This window comes from Thunnus maccoyii, chromosome 7 (genome assembly GCF_910596095.1).
Source record: "Thunnus maccoyii chromosome 7, fThuMac1.1, whole genome shotgun sequence".
In the NCBI taxonomy this organism is placed as follows: domain Eukaryota; kingdom Metazoa; phylum Chordata; class Actinopteri; order Scombriformes; family Scombridae; genus Thunnus; species Thunnus maccoyii.
Window position 1 is genome coordinate 23,629,435 of NC_056539.1, and position 18,460 is coordinate 23,647,894.

The 18,460-nt window shown below is 38.4% G+C and overlaps 2 protein-coding genes across 7 annotated transcripts in view; both read right to left on the reverse strand.

The window, feature by feature from the left end:
• The window catches only part of csnk1g2b (casein kinase 1, gamma 2b), a 37,796-nt gene extending 27,492 nt beyond the window's left edge, over positions 1-10,304 (reverse strand). For 3 of the 6 annotated variants that reach the window (XM_042416028.1, XM_042416026.1, XM_042416023.1), the window contains exons 1-2: positions 10,150-10,304; positions 5,938-6,754 (exon numbers count right to left, since the gene is read on the reverse strand). In XM_042416028.1, the coding sequence (XP_042271962.1) occupies positions 5,938-6,165 (228 nt within the window). In that variant the 5' untranslated portion in view covers positions 6,166-6,754; positions 10,150-10,304. Of the gene's footprint in view, positions 1-5,937; positions 6,755-9,321; positions 9,795-9,905; positions 10,048-10,149 lie in introns of those variants that run through there. The other 3 variants (XM_042416027.1, XM_042416024.1, XM_042416025.1) reach the window with 3 other exon arrangements.
• A 1,702-nt stretch (positions 10,305-12,006) lies between these two features.
• zgc:101100 (uncharacterized protein LOC445169 homolog) lies at positions 12,007-16,886 on the reverse strand. The gene is made up of 4 exons (XM_042416029.1): positions 16,297-16,886; positions 15,539-15,711; positions 13,967-14,142; positions 12,007-13,188 (listed from the first exon to the last, which is right to left on the reverse strand). The coding sequence occupies exons 2-4, from the start codon at positions 15,702-15,704 to the stop codon at positions 12,694-12,696; spliced, it is 837 nt and encodes a 278-aa protein (XP_042271963.1). The 5' UTR covers positions 15,705-15,711; positions 16,297-16,886; the 3' UTR covers positions 12,007-12,693.
• Between the last annotated feature and the right edge of the window lie 1,574 nt (positions 16,887-18,460).

Here is an 18,460-nt window from a genome sequence, read left to right on the forward strand (position 1 = left end):
ACAACACCTCAGATTTCCTTCAGAGAATCACGACTGACCGGCAGTGTGAGAGGCTTCGCTCATATAAACTGCCTTACTCTTATGCCTCTGCATCAGTGACTCAGCCAGAGAAAACAAAAGTCTGCCAGGAGACATTTCACCCTTCCCCGTACATACAAATATATACACACCCTCCTCTATACTAACTTCACAACAAGCTGAACATCACAAACACATTTGACATATTACTGGCTTACAAAGTTGTTGTAGCTAACACGTTAGTAAATGTGTAAACTGGTGCCTATTTACACATTCAGCAAATACGGAGCAACAATAGCTCTCATTTAAAGTCTGGTTTTAGCCTGGGTCCAGACCTTTGAATCTGCCAATTCCACTGAGTTGACTGATTTGTCTGACATCATTACGTGAAACAGTGGCTTTTCAGTTGAAAAAGCAATTGATCCAATGAGCGCCGCGGGGGGACTAATGATTAGCCAATCAGCGCCAAAGGCGGGACTAACGCTGTTGTCAAGCGTTGTCAAGCTGTGGAACCAATGAGGTAAAACTAGGCAGCGCTAATCAAATATGAATCAAGATTCTGTTGTATTTATCACCTCAAATGTTTTCAGAAACATATTTTAATATACTGTTTAGCTATAATATGAGAAAGTTTTTGACCCAGCCGCCATGTTGACAACAGACGAGCTAAAACCAAGCACTGCCCAACTCACAGTACGTCACCCACCACGTTAAAACCAGCCGGAGCGTTTAGTGGTGATCGAATCGAATCCCCCTCCCCACAGAAATCAGACTGGAGGCAATTTCAGACTGATGATGACTGAAGATGGAAATGGAGTGTAATGAGTTGACAATTCTGTCTAATATCAAGCAAGTCTGGTTTCTGGCAACCTAACAAACATGCTCTGTTTTGGTCTTCACCACCTCCAGAGAAATGCATCTGTGCTCCACTATGTTCAGTAGTTAGTCACTAACTTTGTCAGAGTGCAACTGATGCTGTGCAGATAACATACAGTGGGGTTTTGGGAGCTTTTTCTATGAAAGTAGTTGCCTGCTGCTGCCAGAAACACGGTTGATAAGAGCAGTTTAAGTGAAGAAAACGGCAAGTTTGAAGGTTGTGAAACTAAAACAATGAGCTGAAATACACTGAAACGCTCTATAGAGCTGAGGCAGACTGCAGAGGCAGGTGATAATTCTCTACAGGTTTGTCATTAGGAGTCACGTCTCTGATATTACACATGGTCATTTGACCCCTTGCTCATGTAAAAATATTAATTTGTGCAGCTTTAAAGGATTACGATTTGGATTACTCCTCTGAATTGCAAACCTAGCTAGCTAATGTGCCTGTTTCAAATAACAAGTTGTCATTTTGAATAACAACTCTCCACTCAGACACAGTTTCATTTCTTCTTCTAGGTAAACATGTTTGATCATACAACAATCAGTTTTGTTTTTTGGCCAACTAAGGAAGTAACCTTAATTAGCCTCAGCTGATAAAATCTGAATGTCATTTCAGCCAGACCAACTAATGTCACAGGCTTCAAATGAGAAGCCTGGACTTCTTTTTTTGTGACTAGGGTCAATTTGAATTTCAAGTCTGAAATCTATCCTTTCTTTGACCAAGCACTGCCACCATGTATAGGCTAAAACACTGCTTTGTATGTACATAGCAGGCACACAATGCACAGTACGCCTCTGTGTCTTCAGAGTTTGTCTATCTAGATGGTCACTCCAATATCACCCCTGTCACTGAGCTATAGGGAGCCACTGTGCTGTATAGTAAGTCTCTACTATAAGATCCTCTTATCGCTCTCCTCCCATGTTGGGCAGATATTACGACCACTTGTCACAGTCAAAAGTGTTCATCACAACAAAGAGGAGCCTGCAACTAGAACTGTCATGGTGATGGAATTTCCCTTGCAGTGATTAAGGGTGGCTCAACAGCACGGTATGTGGTCTATGCAGTATTAGCGCCTTTTTTTGTGTGTCTGTTATGAGGGTTGGGCGCCAGGTTAGCTTGTTAGCCTGGATGCTACCGGCGGGAGGGCTCGTGTGAGGCTCCATGGACCCCAATGAGCAAAAACTCAGTGAGCAGCCGGCAGGATCCTCTGGACCGGACCAGGGGAGCCACCGAACATTCAATGTACACACACACACTGAAGCGTAAAACAAGAAGGGTTTAGCCTCACAAAGAAAGAAAAACTGTTAACACAACACGGTTGTGGTGGTTGCTTGCCATCCACCACGGTTTGCTTGTATATAACGTGGTATTGCAATATCACGGTTATTGCAACAGCCCTACCTGCAAATGATTTGTTACCGATACCATCTTTGCATGCAGCGTGCCTCACAGGCACCGCTGATCTGTCTCCAACCTGTCAAAAATTATTTACACATACAAAAACAGACTTAAAAACCCAAACAAACCAAAAAAAAGGGCTCATGAGATTATCTAAAATCAAATCAAGATACTGATGTAAAATAGTCTCCGGTAGAAATGGGAATCAAACAGCCTCTACAAAATGAGATCAAAGGCAAACATGAATCATTTCAGTATGTGTTATTTTAAAAAAAAAAAGGACTACATGCAGCATTTATTGCACCAATAAATCACCACTGATTTAGTATCTACATCCTGTGCCAGTAGGTAGAATTTTCTGGGAAACCTGGTGAATTACTAACTACAAGAAAAGAGGCCATAATGAAATACAAGCTGTAAAGATTGTAACTCCAACGGTTTGCAGAGTGGACTGGTGGAAATGTTACTGAAAACCAATTCAAGAAGCTCTCTGAGCCCAAATAATGGATTAGACGGGTGTGTGTGTGTGTCCTGCACAGAACACGAACATAATGATAGGGTTAAGAGTGGACAGATGACCTTGAGACGACAGTAGCCTGAAGACAGTGGCACAAAGATGGAGCACTACAGCAAGATAGCAAACACGTTTAAATGAAAACAGTGTAACACATGAAACGCTTTGGGAAAAAGTTAGACAGAATTAGATGGTCATTTTCTCAGTGGATGTTTATGTCACCATGCCAGGAAAGGATGGATGGCGATGGTGGTGGGTAAGAAAATAACAAAGACCCTTAACCCTTTAAATGAGCCTGATGGGTGGTAGTTTCTACAGTAAGCCTTGAGAGCAAACAGCAGACATTAAATGGTGGTGTTTCTTTAAGACACCGGGATCTCCCTCTGGGAGTAAAGCCTGCAGTGCACATACAGCAGTGGCTATACAGTCCTGCCTCCATCACACAGGCGTTTGTCAGTGTGAGAAAGCACCCAGCTGAACCAAAGACTGAACCACTGTGTGTCGACAAGGCCTGCTAACAAAGACGACCTTTCAGCACTCAGCAGTTTCCCCCTTCTCTCTTGCTTTTCGCAGCAACATTTACAGCAGTTCTAGATCCACTAACAGAGGATCTAGTGCACTGGCCTGCTGTACATCTCTATCTCTGCTATCACGTGGTGGAGGAGGGTGACACTGGCATTCACCTTTGTCCCAGGTGCTAGCAGGCACCACCCAAATGCCCAACTCTGCAAGTCAGTACACAAGACACTCAGCATAAAACACCAACCAGCTGAACACTGAGTAATCACTATGTGTTGTCCTCTGGCGCCTGACATGTAACATTTATTATTTTACAACAAAGGAACAATGAGATATTAAACTAGTTGTAACCAACCAGATGAAAACCTACACTTTTCAAACTAAACAAAGCTTAATTTAACCACAACCACTGCCTTAACTTAGATCAAAAACCTTTAATCAGTCACAAAGTAACATACTTCCTTAAGTTTCACTGAGACCAACGGCTGTTAAGATATATCTATTGAGGATCTGCTACTTTTCTCTTTTTTACATGATCATAAATTGAATATATTTAGGTTTTGGACTGTTGTCGGACAAAACAAGCTTTATGAAGATTTCACCTTGGACTCTGGTAAATTGTGATTGTCATTTTTCACCATTTATTAACATTTCTCTAAAAGAAATGATGAACAGTAATTAATTGTAAGCCAAATATACAACTTAATTTCATATAAATGTATTATTGTACTTTCTGATATTTTCTTGATTCTTATCTAATTAAAAATGAGATTCTATCAAACTATGACATAATTATCTGGTGCTTCACGCTACCAACAACTGTTTTAGTTTCTATCTATAAGTTAGGATTTGAGGAGACACTACTGATGCCAAGCATGTGTTAGCAGGTGGCTGTAGATAACAGGGCTGTTATTTGTTTTAGTCCATAAGGAAGAGCTCAGTATCAGCCTCTGAGGGCTGACTTGACAGGCAGTGACATTCACTGGGTTACCCCGGAGAGCTGTGAGATCAGGGACAGACATTAACATGTGGACAGACAACTGTGAGTCTGGGTTGGCCTGAGAATTGACACGGGAGAAGCCCTTTCCATGTCAGCCCCAACAACACTAGAGGTCAGCCCAAAAATAAACCAAACCAAAAAAACAAAAAAAAAAAAAAACACCTAAACAACAGGAGTCCAATTTGTCAAGTACATGATGACAATATAATCCACCATTAGCACACTTCCTCCTCTTAGTATTTTACATTTAGATAAACGCTGGGTCCAGTGGGCCACGAGATCCATGGAGCAGTGTTATGGCCCTAATGTCAGATCCAGATATAGCTGGACACCATGGGGATAAAAATACCCAAACAGATGGGAGGGTTCACAAGCAAGGGGAGAGGCAGCATGCACAACTAAAGATTTCAGAGGAGAGGAGAACTGCAATTACAGCTGTTTGCTAACCTCTGCCTTCTATGTGGTTAACAAAGCCTTCAGTGAAGGCCCGTTCAGAGATAATGACCTCCCTGGGAGATACAAATGTAAGAATAATCATACACAGACCAGTGTAGCTGTGGTGGAGATGACGCCTAGCCTCCATCAACTCCTGTATGACTACTTAAATAGAGTCTGGGTTAGGCTATGCTTGCATTAATGCACCGTCAGAGAAAAACGAATACATGCCTGTTATCAAAGCTCTACAAGTGACAAAGAAAAAATGTGAAGAGGAAAGTTGATGTGCAGAGGAAATGGTTGAGCAGCTCAGTCAGTGTCTGACCTAGAATGGAACAATCAGAAAACAAACAGGCCTTGACATTTCATGTGGTTTTTCACTCGTCTAAATGCATTTAAACCAGAGCTCCAAAAAAAAAAAAAAAAAGAAAACATGTTCACGCTGACACAAAACAAAGAGACCCAGTAAATTATTGATTGCTCATAAGGCCTAGTGTGAGCTGATTAGAGGGAGAGCTTCCACATGAATTGACATGAGGAAAATGTAGGATATAGGTAGGTAAAAGTTGACAAATCACCTTTTACAAAGTACAATGTTTTATATCAAGTGTCTAATTTCATAAAATCCTCAAGGCATGGATTTCACTCCAAAACACAACAACAACAAAAAAAAAACACCTTTAGTGGTGTTGAGAGCATATTCAAGGATCTAAAATATGTCATTTGTGTTGTACTGGAAAATACACTTCACACTATTTACTTTCAGTTTGCCCTCTCACTGACATATGACAAGGAGAAAAAATGTTGCCTGCAGCTCTATAGAAAAACAACAAAACATGGTTTAAGATATTATCCAGTCCAGTCTCAGCTTATTCCTCTTCACCTCTTTGATAAACACAAGCAGAGCATGGTTGACTCATTAACAAACTGTTTGAGGAGGAGGAGGTGGTAGGAGACGTTTCATATTTACTTCCTGTGTCTCTCACTTGGGTCAAAGAGTCAGCTGCAGAGGCTCTACCGCACATTTCGCTTTCATATTTCATGCTTTCAGTACATTTTTTTTTACTTCTCAAAAGTACAGTAAGTATTGGAGAGGTTTCACAACAAGTGTTTAAATGAGTGGAATGAGATCAAGTTTTACACAAATTACACAAACCCTGAGGGCGCACTTACCAATTTAATGGCCACATATTCGTTAGTATAGAGGTTTTTTCCCAGCCGCAGTTCTCCAAAGTTCCCGCAGCCGATTTTTTTACCAACACGGAAGTTTGGGCCAACCATAAGAACTCCAGAATTGGTCCCTGAACTCCGGCCCCCATGTCCAGTCCTGCTGCCTGCTGTCTTAGACATCTTTTTCCCTTCCTCTGTCTCTCCCTTGCCCCCTCTCTTATCAAAATCCATAAGCTTGTGATACCCTGGCCTCTCCACGGTTATTCTCCAGCCATGCAAACCATAGAAACTCCAATACCGATGACAGAGGACACTTTAGGGAGGGGGAGGGAGACAAATCTCACAAGACAGAGGAAAGGTGTTGCTGTTAAAATGTGCAATGGTTCAGAAGACACTTAAATGAGCTGAAACTACAGCTGAAGTGCCCAGTGTGTCTATCACAAAGCTCTTTTGCTGAGCACACTCCTTTTTCTTTTCTTTTTTCCTTGTTTACTAGAGGGGCTCCTTTCTTGCGAGTTGCTCCAGCTCCAGTCTCAGAGTAGCATGTCCCTGCCTGAAGAATAGGCAGGTTGTGCTAGGATGTGCCCACAGACACACACATACAATGCTAGTCATAAAAAAGCACTCCAATAGCCAGCTACTGCATCCACAAGGCCACTTGGGAACATCTTCTGGAGCGCCTCGTTCCTTTTGGTCAGCCTTCAGTGACACAGTGGACACTCTCCATGTTGCAGGGCCACAGCAGAGGAGGTAACCCAGAGTTAGAGCAAACAGCGACGAGCCAGACAGGTAATGGATGGGTATGATGTCAGCTTGATATCTGTGAAAGTAACAGACAGAAATTAGTCCATAGGCTATGACAAAGTTCCCTGTATCGCCTGTAACAACAGCACAGCGAGGCAGACTAAACTCACTCATTACTTGAGCCTGTAATATCTTGTGGCCTGTTTTACAGTTTAAATAAGTTTTAAAATATGAAGGAAGCTAATATTCACTATGTTTACTAAGTGCAGGTGAGATGACCTCTCAATGAAATGTAGAGCTACAACGATTAGTCGATTGGTTGTCAAATACTGAATTAATTGCCAACTATTTTGATAATCAATTATCGTTTTGAGTCATTTTTTAAGAAGAAAATGTCAAAATTCTCTGATTCCAGCTTCTTAAATGTGAATATTTTCTGGTTTCTTTAGTCCTCTATGACAGTAATCTGAATATCTTTGGGTTGTGGACAAATCAAGACATTTGAGGAACATTTTATGGACCAAACAACTTAATGATTAATCGATGATGAAAATAATTGTTCGTTGCACTTCTAATGAAATGTACTGTCAAATACCATATATACATAAGCTGTGAAGCAATCAATACAAGCCAAAATATTGGACAACTAAGTAAATCAATCTTAAATTTAAAAAAAAAAAAAAAAAAAACCTTTTACTTGAAGATCAAATTATGTTTACTGTGGCTGTTCCTTACTACAGCTGAAATGAGATCTTGCTCCAGACCAACGCAAGGCAAATTCAATAAAGCAATCAATACAAGTGGAAATATTCCACAGTGGACTTCAGACATGAGAAAAAATAACCTATTCTATAATTAAACTTATTTTCTGAAAGCCAAAATCACAGTGCCTTTGGAAGATTTTGTAGATCACAAAGATGTATTGTGATGATATAATAGACACATACATATGAGATTAATGTGTCTAAAACTGAGTTTCAGGCTCAATCATCAGCTCCTCTTGCAGGTGTGTAGATCCTCACATTAATACAAACTTAGTACAGTAAACACTACTGGTAACATGTATAAATATACATTTAAAAGGCCAGAATTAGGCAAATACATATGTCTTAACTTACATTAAGATGCTTATATGATGAAAAAGTGACAAGATATCAGCACCAGGCACAAACAAAGTCAATCACAATCATCATTTCAGTTTTGTAACTATCTCTGTGCAGCTAATAACTGCATGCTGCCATCTCTGTCCAAAGCAGCTCTCCTAACTCCCCCACGTCCATGATCTAAGATGTCAGTGGTGCTGAAGAGAGCAGGTAATGCAGACCGTAGCGATGGGCAGCTACTCTTTCTTATAGAAAGGCACTTACATGGATCAATGACTGCTGTAATGCCCCATCTCATCGTAACATTTGCATCATTGGGAAGCATATTATTGGAAAGATTTGGATACTGTCTAGTCTACAGTTAGTTCATCTGTATCTGACTGGCTAAGAACTAATATCACATGACTAAGATACAGCATTATGAGACAAACTTATGGTAAAAAAAAATCTTGTATAAAGTCATTTGATTGTTGAATGAATCACACATATGATTTCTTCTTCCTTTTTATCTGTACACAAACTAGGTTTAGTACACAATTTCCAATGGGAGAGGCAAAGCTACACTATTTTAACATCACACTACCAACTGGAGCCTGAATATATGAGTAAACAAACAATAACCCAGCCCATAGCGACAATCCACTGAAAATCCCCTGCTGAGAGAAACAAAACATTTAAACCAGGTATGTAGTCAATCATTACACTGTCATGTCTTCCTTGTAGCATGACGCACGGAGATATCTACTGTAGGGAAAGAAGAGACTAGCCTACCTAGTCACAAGATTAGAAGTACAATAAACAGGGTGGGTAAAAGCCATTAGAGACTGCATGTTAAATTATTACAACTACTGAAATGACAAAGTGCACTATGCCTGACTTGTCAAGGTGACACAAAAAAACGACATTACTAGTCCATGCATTAGAAACAAAAGTATGTTTATGATTGTATATTAGAAAAGGATAGATATGTCCCTGGAAAACAACATAGACCTAATGTTCTGCCTCAGGTTACTTTTGGCAGTCTTGGCCCATATGGCTAGACTGTCTCCTTCCAGGAAGTTGTGTATTGTTTTTCAAGTCAGCTGTTTGATATAGTTGCCAATTTATTTAAAACATACGACGTGAATAGCCACATATTTTAAGTTTTTATGTAGCACTTAAAAACACAAGAGACAAAAAATGTATCAGTGATTATAAACGCCAAAACTAAATCATGGGGTAAACGTTAGACGGTGAAACGTCAGCTTGCCACAATTGCAGTAATACAGCTAATACAGCTAGGTTAGCTAGCAATAACACGACATAATCGAGTCGAAACGTTAGAGATATTAATCCAACTACACACAGAGAGCCTCAAATTGACAATAAACATTCATCCCACAACGTTAGTTACATTTTCTCTCGACCGCGGTAAGAAATATGTCTGTTTGAGCTTATGTTAGCTAACAGAGCTAGCTGGCAGCTGTCATTTAACGTTAGTTTCATGTGATACCAAGTACCCGAAGAAACACGAAGAGAAAAACAAAAATTGAAATCTTACTAGCAAACCCCGACGATAAATGTCTTCAGGATAGCTGATATATCGTTAACATGAGACTAGTTAACGCTGGCTGGTGTTAGGTCGGCGGACAAGGCCAGATAGTCTCCAGCTGTCCTGACGATAGCTAGGTAGCATGCTCAATTTAGCTTCATATCTTTCATTCGCAGGCAATTCGTGCTTGTTAATCCCGTTTTATTATGGTCTATAAATGCCAGCAGCACACACGGCCATCATTAAATTAATCGATAAACGTTAGACGTTGATCTTCGCGACTTAGCTATCAAGCTAACCCACAGCTAGCACTTATCAAAAACACCGTTTCTCTTGGCCTGATCTAAAAAAACAAAACAGCGTTAATCTGTTAACATCACCGTATCATAAGCGTACAAAGCTAGCGAACCAGGACAGGACAGAGCATGAAATATTCATTGATTGATTGACATTCGCTGAGCTAACTGTTACACTAACGTTAACCTGGTTAGTTAGTTAAATGCTTAATAGCTGAGAAATAACTCTCCCAAGCGACGCTGTTACTAATGTTGTCGACTGTAGTAACCGTGTGATTAAAGGGATAATTGTTTCACCTTAAAGTGTCGTTTTTTGAGTTCAAATTCCAGCTATAGCCACTATTATCCAGACCACTGCCGGGCAACTCCTTAATCCTAAACAACCGACTGCTCACCAACGGCAGCCTGGTCTCTCTTACCGCTCAGCTAGCACACGAAACATTAGCAACAACGTTAAAATACGGCGAGACGACGTCTTCAAAATAAAAAAAAAACAACAGCTACGAGTGAGTTTCTGCCGCCAAAGAAAAAAGCATGTTACCTTTAAACGTAAGCTGTCGAAGTCATGGTTCTCCGTGTGTGGGAATCGTTCTCATTTAATTTGCCTTGTCCTTAAGTTGCTATGATTTAGCTGTTGTCTCTTTAAGCCTCCCTCAGCTGCCGATACCCGGGCACAGCGTCACGCTGGCTCACACACTCATACGGCGCCACTGCGCAGAAAAACTGACGCAACTGGTTTGGTGAATAAACTAAAATGTGCGTAAGTTAGCTCATATACTTTTACTGTATATGATGTAATTGTATTTTTCCGACTCAAGAACAGTTTCGTTATAAGTACAGTGTCAAGTTTTATATTTTTATGGCTACATTTTAAATCCACAAACGCAAAATTTCCACATCCCCACCTAATTTGCTGTATTTCCCTGCAGAAATTAAAAGTCTCCTGCATTCATTCTCCCGTTTGAACAGGATGTATATAATGTACATCAGTGGCTCTCAAACCTTTTCACGTCAAGGACTCTTAAACTGACACAAATTACACCACCGACCCCCATTTGATGAGATGTTTGCTTTTAGATGTTTTATTACAGAAAGTGTATGAAACCAATGACCAAAATAGTCATACATCCTGTCATTGTGTTACTTATAGATGGAATTATAGTGAAAATAAATCATTCCCCTTTTTTCTGGGGACCCCCAGGAAACCCCTCAAGGACCCCTAGGGATCCCTGGACTCCACTTTGACTTTGCTCCACTGCTGTATATAACCAACTACTATATGTATATAAAGTAACATGTCACTTTTTTACCATTTAATATTTATTGCAACACGTCTTGCACTCTTCACTTCATTGCACTATTTGTATCCTGTTTAACTCCACAGAAACAGGTTCACCTGTATATAGTCATTCCTAGATAGATAGATAGACAGACAGATAGCTAGATGTGTCACAGCAGCCAATAAGTTAAAAAGGGTAAAGGAAAAAATACAGTTAAGGGCTAAATTATATACAATAACTGAATAAATGAAGTCAAATATAAACAAAAAATGAATATATGAAGAGCTAAAAGTGCCTTAGTACTTTCTCAACACTCAGAACTCACTAATGTAAACATATAATCTTTATTTATTCATTTCTGTTTATTTACTTATTTGTTGTCTTCCATTCTCCTGCTTCTGTTGGGGTTTTTTTTTTGTTTTGTTTTGTTTTGTTTTTTAAACATATGATTCTATTCCTGTGCCTTTTATGTTGTTCCACTGATTGGGAACCACTAGACTAAACTAGCTAACTGTATATAAAGTAGTTCAAACTAGTTCCATCTCCAGCAGTTTCAACAGTATCATGCTATTTACACACTGATGCTTCAGTATTAATAATCCAATGATGTCATATATAATAATATATCAGACAGAGGGACCAAACTACTTCTTTTACTTTAATACTTTAAGTACATTTGAAAAAATGCTGTTTTTCTGGGTTAGCTGTTATAATAATCTGATTATCTTTGAGTTTTGGACTGTTTGTCAGGCAAAGCAAGTGATTTGAATAAATTTGGTTAACTGTAATGTGTATTTTTCACTATTTTATGACATTTTATAGAGGAATTCTGATCATAAAGAAGGTCTCTTATTGCTGAAATATACCCCTGTTTAAAAAGACTACAATTACATGTGGCCAGTTTTCCTTTATGCAGTCTTCTAATATTTGGTCTTTGTCGAAACAAACGCTTCCTGTCTGACTTTCTGGCCACATGATTAAGACATTCAAGTCTCATGAAATGTGTCAAAATATCTAGACAACTTACAATCATTTTCTCATACCAATATATATAATGACACGACAAATGTTTGCAAAATAACATAAAAAATCATCTTTAATCTGTGTTAAATGTGTCAGCATGTGCATAAAAAAATAAGAATGAATTGTTAGAGTTTAATTACAGTTCACTTGGAGTAATTAATCTGTACAATTGGATTTAGTAAAATGATAACATGTTATTATCGTATCACAATTAAAATTCCACTGCTAATAAATAACAATATTGAATTAGAGACTTATACTAAACAGTTGCTCATGATTGAGTCCCAAAATACTTTTTAATTGAGTGAAACTCATCCCACTGCCATTATTACAAGTAACCTTATACAGCCTCACAAAACACAGGAAAAAACAGAGAATTGAGGTACAAATATCTTTATTTCACATTTCTATGTTGCAGTGCTTTGTTACAATAAGGAGCCTTTCTCAAATGCTTTAGTCATCGTCGTTACTGTGTAGCTACCTGGCTGTGTAGCCGGCTATATAATGACATATAGAGATATAATGATGAAGGAAACAGCTGATAACAGGAAGCAGCCTGTGTGTAGATATTAATTATAAAAAAAAACATGTCTGAAAGTATTTATCAAACAATGCAACTGTACAGCTTTACATCCCTTTAGACAGACAGGTATTCAATAAAACTAAACAGAAATGCATATCTAGTGCTCGTCTGTAGTCCTCTTCCACACAGGTCAGCTTCAGGTGCACCAGAGCCCACATGGAGCTGAAATGCTGTTTGTGTCAGGTCTGTAAGTCCACAGTTACAACCCCAGGTGAGGGTGAGGCACATCTTTACTTGAACAAGCAGTCTGAAGGGAGAGGCTACAGTTTTTAGTAACGGACGATGGAGGAACCTCCAGGGCAGAGCTGTGCTGCTGAATGATGGGCCAAAACAACGGGGGGAGGGCGAGCTCGGTGGACAGCATTCCTACAACGGGCTGGTGAGGTGCGTGGCTGTAACGCTCCGCTGTCATGAAGGGGAAAAGTGGAGGAGAGTGTAGTCGAAGGGGGCACCTGGGAACATCAGAGTCTGTACAGGGGGCGAGAGGGGGGCAAAGATCCCTACTTTTATCCGCCGGAGGAGGGCAGCGAGGAGGAGGGACGTTGCTGTCGGTCTGTGATGCTGAGATGTCCTGTTTGTCTTCCTCCTGTCTCACTTTGCTGCGGGGTGGCGCCTCCTCCAGACTGTGGTCTCTGGAGGGCGGGGAGCACCTCTGACCTTTACGAAACTTTGCCCTCCTGTTCTTGAACCACACCTGGAGGAGAGTTAGAGAGTTAGTATATTTAATTTAGCACAGTTCACACATGAGGCTGTTTCAACACGCTTTACAATTAAATTTAAAAGTGAACAGAAAACTAACTTTGAAAGACTGAATTAAAGAAAATGTGAACATATATACAAATTTAGAGGAAATCCTATGACATAAAAAGGAAAATAAAACAAAAAAGAAGTGATTGACACAACTGCAGCTGCAATGATTCAACAGAAAATTAATCAGCAACTATTTTGATAATCAAATAATCTTTTAGCATTTTTCCTTAAAACATTTATTGGTTGCAGCCTCTCAAATGTGAGAATTTGAAGCTTAAACTGAATATCTTTGGATTTTGGACTGTTGATCACACAAAAACAACATGTCAAGATGTCACCTTGTGCTCTAAGAAATTATAAACAACATTTTTCATTATTTTCTCAAATTTTAAAGACAAAATGATTAATAAATTAATAAATAATAATCCATTGTTGCAGCCTTAAGCACAACATTAGAAGTTATTCATTGTCATTGTTAGCAGTAATCAGAGAAGATTGTTTTTATTCCTTAAAATAAGAAATATTTGTGCTCTTAAGATTAATATCATTCATTTTATTTACCCCAATAAAGTTACATGTCTTAGAATTAATTTTTAATATCAAAAGCAGGTGCAGCAGGGTTTTATAAATGCTTTCCAGGTCTTCGTTTGACCAAAAACCAAAACAGCTATACAAACATGGTTTCAGGTGACAGTCGGGTGTTGGGTGGAGTGAGCTCCGACCTGAATGCGAGCCTCAGGCAGGTTGATGCAGATAGCCAGCCTCTCTCTCATGCTGACATCAGGATACTGTGTCTGTTGGAAGGCTTTCTCCAGAGCCTGCAGCTGGGACACGGTGAACGCCGTGCGGCTGCGGCGCTGCTTCTGCTGGTTGCCATAGCGAGCCTCCAGTATGAGCTCTGGTGGGACGGAGAGAAACAAAATATACTCAGAGACAGTAGAGGGTTGTTGAGGAACATCCCTGAGAAGTAGTGTGCACTTTTTTGTTTAGTGGAGGGTTGATTAAATTTGAAGTGATTTTAGAGTCAACTTTTTATTTGCTGAATAAATTTGTTAGGCTGACAAACAAATGGGTGACAAATTGAGGAAAAACCATCATAGTGTCATAGTAAGGCCACAATGAGCCACCAGAACAACTTTGCTGCTAGGTGGAATGGATTCTCCATGTTTCTAAAGCAAGAGATACAGTCTTTGGCATTTTGAATGATGGTGGTGGAGACCACATTTGTCCAGAAACTCAAAAAGAGTTTAATCAGTTAGAGATCTGGTGACTGTGAAAGCCACATCATATGATTCATATCAATTTCTTACCCATCAAACCAATCAGTGACTCGTTGTTCCCTGTATGGAAGCATCTGAATGTATGTCTCTCAACTTATTTACTCTGGTTTTTCCTTTAATTTGTCACCAATCTGTAAATCTTTACTGTATAGATCTTTTTAGTGTTGTAAGAACTACAGAGATACTTTACCTGAGTAAAAGTAGCAATGTGTAATGTTATTATATATATTATATCATTGTTTTATTATTACTGCATTATTTTGTAGCTGGTAGGGATAAAGTTAATTTTAAGTTTTTTATATACTGTTTGATTGGTTAATCTATAACAATGGATCATACAAAATAAGATTATCATAGGTTTTCTATGTAAAACCTTTGTAATGAGTGTCTCATTTTGTTTGAATGCAAGAAGTGTGTGTAAGCATAGAGAAAATATTTGCCAAAATACTATTTAAACCACACATCTATGTTTAAATTACATCCGATATTAAAGTCAGACAGAACAAAAGTTATTTGTAGATTTATCAGGTGCCTTTTTGAAGAATGTTCTATCTTTGTTTAAGTAATTTACATTGTGCTTCATTCCTGCCGGATGCCGTTGTTCTGTTATGATTGTCTTTACTGTGTGATGATGGTCCTGAGTCATGAAAAAATCAAAAGCAATCTGAATCTGCAAAGTTATTAATATCTAAAACAGTCCAATTAATTTAATGGAGTAAAAAAGCAAAACATTTTCCTCTAAAATATAATGAATTAGATGTGTAAAGTGGCTTAAAAGGGAAACACTTTTGAGCACAAATACCTCAAAACGCATTACTTGAGTAAATTTAGTCACTTTTCACTTCCCCTCCATCATAACTTCACAGTGTACTAAAACAAATCTGCAGTATATCATATTTTATAACTGATAAGCGGTTAAATAGTTGGAAGTAAATCATTTTTAACTAAACTGCCGGATGTTTCTTTCTCTATCATGTACAGTATTAGTGTCAGTGCGGGACCCTGGTGACCCACCTGCCAGCCTCTCCGCCACAGACAGGGTGTGCGCTGTGGGACTGGCTGCAGAGTAAACGTGGTACTGTTCCGCCATCTGGTGGTGCAGGTCGAACAGCATCGAGTTCACACCGCGGAGAGGATACACACCTCCGCTGGACTGCCAGCAGAAATTCAAGGAGTTCATGTTGTTGCTAAAGACACAGGAAAAATATCATTAAACTGATTGTATAATAAGAGATATATTAAGAGAACAAAGAGGCCGCTCCCACTTTCAAATCACAGATAGTCCTTATAGATTAGTGTTTGGGGGTTTTAAAGGTCTGAATACACTTGTTACATCTACATTTATGGGATAATGAAACAATTACTGAAGAATTCATAAATAAATGAAGATGTTGTTACTTGTTGATTTGACAAAATATCACAATGATGAGCAAAAACAAACAAAAAAACTAAATACATCTGCGAAAGAACATTATTAAAGGCAATATTAGTTATTATTTGTCCCTAAAGTAGCCAATATAATTATTGCATTTTTGGCTAATTTGGCTTCTTTGCAATATAGCTGCAAGAAAAATGAGGACTCACTTGAGTGCTCACACCTTGCACCCATTTTATACCTCTATCATATATTTTAGCCATGAAAATAACATTTTTGAACTAAAATAACTAAATATTTCACTGATACACATCGCACAATAAACTCAGTTAATTTCTTACTGATGACAACTTTACAAAATATACAGGTTTTTCCTTGCTTTTTTAAAAATTTTTACCTGATATCCAAATCCCGAGGATGAAGTCCAGGTGCGCCTTTACGCACCGACGCGAGCTGTTAGTCCAATATTTCCCAGTCCAGTTTGGGCCTTATCCTGCACAGAAGCGCTCTTTGTCGAGGCACGGATCTAATTCTCCGAAACCATTCTCACCCACGACTATTTAAGAAGCATTTACCCAGGCTCCCCTTAGCCATTAGCCAATAGAAAGAAAGGTATTAGCCGGGATTAGGTGGGATGAGGGAAGAGAGGGGGGTTGCAAGGGGCTCAAGTTTTTGAAACTATTGAACTTGAGAGATTTATGCCAAGGATCCCCCTATAAGCGAGCGTTTCATTCCCTCCCGTTAAAACAATTAAAACAATGTGGTCGGCTAATCTCCGAGGCAGGACAGATTAAAATAGCAGCCTTTGATTGTCCTCTCCTTCTCAGCCCTCTTTCTCCCATACCGCTGCCTCTGACAGCCTCCCCTCGGAGGGGGTTTTCTCTAAGGGTTTGTTTTGCTAACAGGCACCATATTTTGCCTATAAACTGTCACCATGTGAAGTTAATCTGAACCTTTACCCATTGAGAGCTATTTCTTAAGAGCCAGAGGAGCTCAATTAGAAGTCTTCCCAGGAAGAGGCAACCAAACCAAGAAAAACATCAAATCAGCAGAAAGAATTAAGTCCTCTGATGTTTTTTTTTTATCATTTAATTATTCTGCAGACACAAACAACCACACCGAGATTTTCCATCACTGTCACTTATAGACAATATTCCAGTGGTGAAAGATAACTAAGCACATTTACTCAAACACTTCACTCCATGTACTGTGTTTGGGTATTTTCACTTCTTGCCACGTCATACTTCCACTCCAGTACAATTAATTTGAATTTTTTCAATTAATTAACACAAAACTAAATATTTCTTACTACATTTCTATTGATATATGTATTTATTCTGTTTGTTTGTTTTCATGTCATTGTCATTGTCATCATGTTCACCCTTTTGTACAGCACCTACAGTATGTTCACCAATAAAAACAATACTACATTTAATTGAAAGCTGAAGTTATTGGTTATGTGCTGATTCCAGTATTACCTTGAACATTTCTACACTTATAAGATATGTAAGTCTAGTTATAGATTAAACTGTAAACTAGAAAAGGTTAACGTTTGTGAAGAAAATGCTGAAAATGGCTAGGTTCTTTAAAGGTTCAGTTGGTGTAAGTAGTGAAAGCAGGTTAAGTGTCAGTTGATGTATAGAAGCTAAAGACAGTTGATATGGAAGTTATAATAAGCTTATAAAATATGATGCATTGTTATATCTAAAAACCTCAACCAGCTATAACATTAAAATACTGCTTTAGTAGCTTTAGCATTCAGTAGCATTGTAGTTTTGATACATAACTACATTATGTTTTATTTTATTAAGTAAAATTTTGAGAGCTTTTACTTGTAATGGAGTTTTTTTAATAAAAAAAACATTGTAATCTAGTTTTTCTTACTCTGTCATGGACGATTCAGTGGATTCAGAAAATATTCATACGTTTGTAAATGAGAGATTTCCGTTTTTGATTTTTAATACATTTGCAAAAACTTCTAAAAACATGTTTTCACTTTGTCATTATGGGTTATCGAGTGTAGACTGATGGGCAAAATGGCAATTTTATCCATTTGAAATTAAAACTACAACACAATAAAGTGTGTAGAAAGTGAAGGGGTCTGAATACTTTCTGAATCCACTATAACAAAGTACAATTAAGTATGTAGGCTACTTGTTCAGGTACTTGTGCTTTAGTATCTTATGGTATACGCCACTTTATACTTCTACTTCAGTTCAGAGGAAAATAATATACTTTTCACTTCACTACATTTATTTGACAGTTGTAGTTACTTTACAAATGAAGATTTAAATACCTATAAAATATAGAAATAAAATAGATGAGCTTATAAAATATAAATTTTTATAGATGAAACTACCTAAAAGTATGTGAAATGATTAAAATTATCTCTACCTCGACTAACTACAACAGTAAAATGCTGCTTACAAATCAATGCATCGACAATAATGATCTAATAACATAATATGAAATAATATAACACTCAAAGGGTAATTTTTTGCATTGAACACTATTATTTTTGATACACCAAGTACAAAAGGCTATTACTTTTCTGCATAACT